The sequence below is a fragment of the Python bivittatus genome, unplaced genomic scaffold, assembly GCF_059951505.1.
Source record: "Python bivittatus isolate LINGU-HERP-01145 unplaced genomic scaffold, Pbiv_v1 ctg000700_np1212, whole genome shotgun sequence".
NCBI classification, from domain to species: domain Eukaryota; kingdom Metazoa; phylum Chordata; class Lepidosauria; order Squamata; family Pythonidae; genus Python; species Python bivittatus.
Window position 1 is genome coordinate 75,399,453 of NW_028277098.1, and position 6,000 is coordinate 75,405,452.

The following is a 6,000-nucleotide window of genomic DNA, read 5'->3' on the forward strand; positions in this document are numbered from 1 at the left end:
TCAAGAAGCTCTGGAATTCCAGAATACTCTGCAAGCTTTCCCTAGCTTGATATTATAAACCTACATTGGCATTTTTTTAGCCAAAAAAGTGGTCTACAAATACTATGAATAAAGTATGTCAGTTATTTCAAATAAAGCACTTAGAACATTTTCAAAGCTTTGCAAAGTCCTTATTGCCTTTGCAGGGCCAGCAGTTCAAGGATGGAGAACTCACAGAAATGATCAGTGGGCAAGAAAAAAACTGGGCAGCATCTGAGATGGAACCTCAAGGTGACACAGACTTCCAGAAAGAAAGGAATTTTAATGTATTAATTACCTGCAGCGGCTGAGATAATTCTAATCTTGGAGATCATGGTCTTAACAGTACTCCCTCTCCCTTAAATAGTTAAATGGTCCAACATTTTGGTATGTCAGCCCTTAGAAAGGCCCTTCTTTCAATGAAGGCAGGGAGTCATGTGGAGTGGCACCTTAGAATTCTGCCTAAACTCCCTGCCTCGCTCACTTCTGGTACAGTCTAAATCCTACCAGTCTCTTCCTTCATCCTTCATTTACATAACATATAATTTAGTCTTCGGGTGCATTCAGTGGCCTCCCAATACACAAACACAATTTGCTACTGATAATTGTGTAATTTTATAATTGGTGCTTCTTCTTCCTGTTTTTCTCCTGAAAAAAGTGTCCTTCATTTAGGTGATACAAACTACTAGATTAAAAAATACATCTCAATCCATAACAGTTTATGTCAGGTGTATAATAAGAACACATTTATATTATGTGTCCGTGGAAAATGTATTATTCTTCAAAGTGCTTCAAGATTCTTTGCTGCAACTTGGCTATGCCTATAGGAAGGGATCATGCCATGATTTCTTTGGACAGATATCTCGTGTAATGCAGATACCTGGTGGCAACCTGATGTCCTTGATAGATTTTGGACTTCAACTCATCAGCTCCAGCCAACATGACCATTGCAAGCAGATGATGGGAGTTCTCCAAAACATCTGGACAGCACCAGATTTTCTAGCTCTTACATAAACATATATAATGCTTTATTTACTTGCATATTTTGGTCATTGCAATTGCAATCTCACTAGTCAAAATGAAACCTGAGTACTTCATGACTTTCTATAAGGTCCACCCATTTTCTCTTATTAAACACATTTATTAGTACAGCATAAGTGAAAGTGCATAAATTTGATTTTCTTTAGAATTTCTGCTTTAAAAGTAGGGTGAGAAAGAAATATAAATAAATTGCAAGGCTATGAGGGGCAAAAATGAATGGAGCTGAAATATTACAGGAGGATAGACCTAGAAGACGCAGAGCACTCGCATTCCCATTTTAAAGATAGGAACCCTACTATCAACCACCAGTTACTCAAATCATAGATTATATTTATAGGAAGGTTGTGAACTAAGCTCTTTTACCTCCTTTTCTAATATTCCATTTCTGACCTTCCTGGCTTGTAATCTCTGTCCTGGGTCTACAGATACACATTTCTCGGCAAAAGTACAGAATGGACCGTTTCTAGGCAGAAACATATGGAGTTCTATTTGTTTTCTTTCTTGATGCTTAGTAAGTTTTTTTAAAAAAGAATCAGACTTCTATGCATACAGCATTTCAGAAAGCTTGAATGGGAATTACTGGGGAGAAGAATTGCAGGTCAAATATACAAATATGCATATATTGTTGACAGTCCAGATTACCCCACATCTCTCAAAACCACTCTATTAACAAAACATGGAAAGCATGCACTATGCAGCTACTTACATCGTGGAAGATTGCTAATCCCTTGCCATAGTGCTGCGGGGTCTCTGTGGATTTCATGCTGTAAGCATGCTTAGCAGAGAGCAAGCACATTGTCAGCATCTCTGTACATGCCATCATCTTCGTGCTAGAGATTCGTCAACTCTTTCACACCAACACTGGCTTTCTGATTTCCCTCCCCCTCCAAAAAGTTGCCTGCCCCACTGACTGCCCTGGATTCAGTGATGGTTAGCTGCTGAGGCTGCTGTGCTAGAGCTGGAAACAGCAACTAACTGAACACTGAAGAGATGCTCTTGCCAGCCTCCAGGCAACTTTCAGTGTGTGCTTAATTCCCCTCCCCTAGATTGCACTGATTGGTCAGGTTTTCTGACGGGCAAGTTTCCTCTTAGAATCTCATCATCACTCTGGAGCAGCAGACTCAGCAAGAGATTCCTCCTTAGAGAGAGGAAGGTTTAGTTTAAGGATTTACAGGCTGAGCTTCTGTTTGCTGCAATGTACCTATGCCCATTTACACCACTCAGCTGGAAGAGTATTGAAGAAGAAAGGATTAAGAGAAGAACAATTTGTATGGCGGGGACAAACATGTTAGATAAAAGAGGAGAGACTGAATGATCTAGGGCATGAAAGAAAATTAAGGGTGCTACACTGACAGTATCACAGATACAAAAGGATAACAAAAGCAAGAAGTGGGGAGGGGGAAATAACAGATGTGCAACCAGTTGTGTTGATGTCGCTAATTGCTACATCATGAACTGATATCTCTGACAAGGCTATTTGTGCAAAGGTCAACTTATGCAGCTGGATAATTGCTGGAGCAAGGTAGCACTGGCTGAGCCCACTCAACATATGGCCTTCTTACATGTGTATCAAGCTTTCCACATATTACTATAGGAAATTGCTCAGGACTTCATGAATAAAAGACTCCTTGCTCAGACTCCCAAATATAAATGCAGTTCAGTAAGCTTTTGTTTATACCCAGTGTTCTGCATAAAACGTTCTTAGGTGTGGATGAGCTGTTAGTTTGCTAGCCAGTGTTTTGTACTATGAGAAAAAGAAATATTTCAAATAGAAATGAACAAAGGCCACAGAGAAGTTAGGAAGGCCACAGCCATCCTTAACTTGTTGACGTCCAGGTATAGTGAATTGAAACTCCCGTGATTTCTAGACAGCATTGTTACCAGGAGTTATATTGAGAGCACTAGGTTGAGGAAGATTGTTTTAAGTCCTAGGTTAGGGATGATAATTGGGAGCCATGGGGCCACCTATGACCCCTAAAGCCTTGGGCATCTCCTACAGAGATTCCCAAAACTGTCACCAAATTGCTGTTTTTAATATAAAAGAAGGGGGAAAATAAAGAATTCATAGGAAATAAAAATAATCACATTTATTATATTTGTTTAGCTTTTAATTTAATTTAGCTTTTTTGTTCCAGTTCCATCCACTTCTTCTTTTGGCCCACCCACCTGCTATATTATTTCCCCCCAGTCCCAGCACATCACTCAATGACCAAATGCAGGTGGGTATCCCTGTCCAGGATATGTTCTCAAGGCAATCTCAAGGCTTATAGTCCTGTCCTGAGTGTGTGTTATCTTTTGATGAAATGTAGGCAAGATTAAGGTGGGTAACCTAAGCTACCCCTTTTCTATTTTAAAAAGCATAATGAGAACACTTCAATTCACCAAACCCATGAGGAACAGTGGTGTATGTGTGTGTTCAATATTTATATCCAATAGTTATATCCATATAACATCCAAGGTGATGTTTCCTTTTTCTTTTCTCCAATCTCATGTGTTGAATTTTGTTGGTTTATTATATTTTTGGGTCATTTTTACAGTTTGAATACTGTTTTTTACTCTGAATAAAAAGAACAGTGTTATGAGTACATATGTGTGTACACACACACATACACACATATACATCCTATTTTAATCACAAAAATAGTAAGAAAGGGATCTCTTACTCAGGGGAGAACCCACAAATGGTTAAACTGTCTTGGAAAATTCCAAAGATCAGTACTATAAGTAAGATAAAAATAGTCCTTCAAATGTACTTAGAAATGGGAAATCCTTTTACTCTGTGTTATATACCCCTCCTGGGATAACTGTATCTAACATGTAAAGAAATGAAGATAAAATGCTTTGCTCTGTGAACAAATTGTTTTTGGTGTAGCAGAGAATTTTCATAAACACTTCACATTTTTCACAATTCTTCCAGCACGCTTTGTAACAACAGCAAACACATCAACTGGGTTCAGACAATCATGGAGATTGTTTCCCTAATGTGCGCTTGCTTTATCTTGCACCCAGAATAAAGCCCTTGCTTTTATTATGACAATAGCCCCAAGTCTAACCAGTCGTGTACTCAGTGCTGTTCCTCCTGATGACTGAATCTTTGAAGGGTTAGTGAATCAGTTAACACAGAATTTGGCAAACTTCATGTTCTGCTGCAGAGATAAGGCCATTTCCAGCAATAATGCCAGAAGAAAAACAGCCTAAAAATTATAGCCTATGAAGTTGCAAAAACCTTGGGGAGTATGAGCCTTTGTGTTTGCCAAGAAGCTGCCCTTATAAGCAAACCTTTGCTTCTGGGTGAGCTCTGAAGTTCATGGTTGGAGACAACTCCTTCTGAAATATTGTCAAAGTTCTTTTAGTCATCTAAATATATGAGATAATTGTGCAGTTGTTGTCTTCTTTTTTGTTCTTTCTCTAGATTCATAACTAAGAAGAAATATTTTTATTATATAAAATTGGAATCGAAGCCAGTCATGACCAGGAGTGCAGATTTTATTTCAATCTGCAATAAAACTGCAATTGTAAATGCAGTTCCACAGTTGAACCAAGTCCCTAGTGCAGTGTTTCTCAGTCTTAGCAACTTTAAGATATGTGGACTTCAACTCCCAGAATTCCCCAGCCAGCCATATCTTAAAGTTGTTAAGGTTGAGAAACACTGCCCTAGTGAGATGGTGGCTGTCCTCTGGAAAGTGGAGGCTTAATAGCATCAGGACTGTTTTATTTCAATTCCTGCATGGAAACATGGGTTGGACTCAATGACTTCTATGACCTCTTCCAATTCTATGATTCTGTGATGTTATGGTTACCTTTAAGAAATTCTTATCTTCGAAGCAGATCAATAGTATGTGCAATGTCCTGAGTCCGCTTGAACTCCACAACAGACAGATATTCCTCAATGTACATTCATTTCTCTCTCCCCCCTTTCTCTTTTTACAATGTCTCAATTAGTCAGATATAGGCAGTTTTCTTATGATGTAGGTCAAAGTCATGAAGGTGGGTTAAACAAGTTTAAGTATATTTTTGACTGAATGATGAATGCACTGACACCAGAGATTGTGATTATTTCACCACTGGAGAAAATAGCAGTCTTTCTCCACCAGATGGCCTACTGTTACTTGTTTCAAATTCCAATAAAAATGGAATATTCAATATTTTGTATTTCTGGAAGCATCTAACCAGACTTAAGTTAGGTCTCCACAAACCTAATTTCTTCGTGTATGGTTTGAAACCCAGATATTTAAAAAACTAAGCTAGCTAGCTAAACATTAAAAAAACTAAGCTAGCTAAGTTAACCTGACAATATTGATTTTTAGTTGCAAATATGCATTCTGTTGCCTTATCTTTTCGAAATATTTTTAAATGCAAGGATTGACTTCACATGTTATAAAAATAATAACTCTGAAACACTGAAATTTCATTTATGCTGCATTACGTCTTGCATCTTAAGATATTTCATAAAGTTTTGTAAAGTTCTATGTCCTGTAGGCTTAAGAAAAGTTAGGCCAATTCACCTTGCTATCTACTATTTCTAGAGCTGGCTGAACTAAGAAGTCTTTGCAGAAAGCTGTAGAAGCTCTCCAAAAAAAGATGTTAAGGAAACCTTCTCTCCCACGCTTTTAGTTGTATCCATGTACAAGTTCAGTCAGACTCTTCCCCAGAATGGAAAATCTGGAAACTGTCAAAACTGCCTGAAAGGAACAAACGATTTCCAGGATTTCCTCTTCCATAGTCCATGTATTTATCTTATCAGGAAACCTTTTTAGGTAAAATCCATGTCTTTGTTTTTTTAAGATGGTTTAATATTGTTTAGTTCTTTGCAGCTGCCTGAACCAAAAGTGATTCTTTTCCTTGCGTGATTATCACAGAGTTTTCTTTAACAAGATTCTTTGAGATGGATGGAATGGGTCTACAAAAATTCCAGCAGCTTAACTATTTCCAATTGGGAAC

At 38.0% G+C, this 6,000-nt stretch overlaps 1 protein-coding gene across 1 annotated transcript in view; it reads right to left on the minus strand.

The window, feature by feature from the left end:
* Positions 1-2,016, minus strand: part of NECAB3 (N-terminal EF-hand calcium binding protein 3) — a 102,336-nt gene extending 100,320 nt beyond the window's left edge. Inside the window, exon 1 of the mRNA XM_015888168.3 lies at positions 1,766-2,016. Coding sequence (XP_015743654.1) covers positions 1,766-1,882 — 117 coding nt within the window. The 5' untranslated portion in view covers positions 1,883-2,016. The remainder of the gene's footprint in view (positions 1-1,765) is intronic.
* Positions 2,017-6,000: the final 3,984 nt, after the last annotated feature.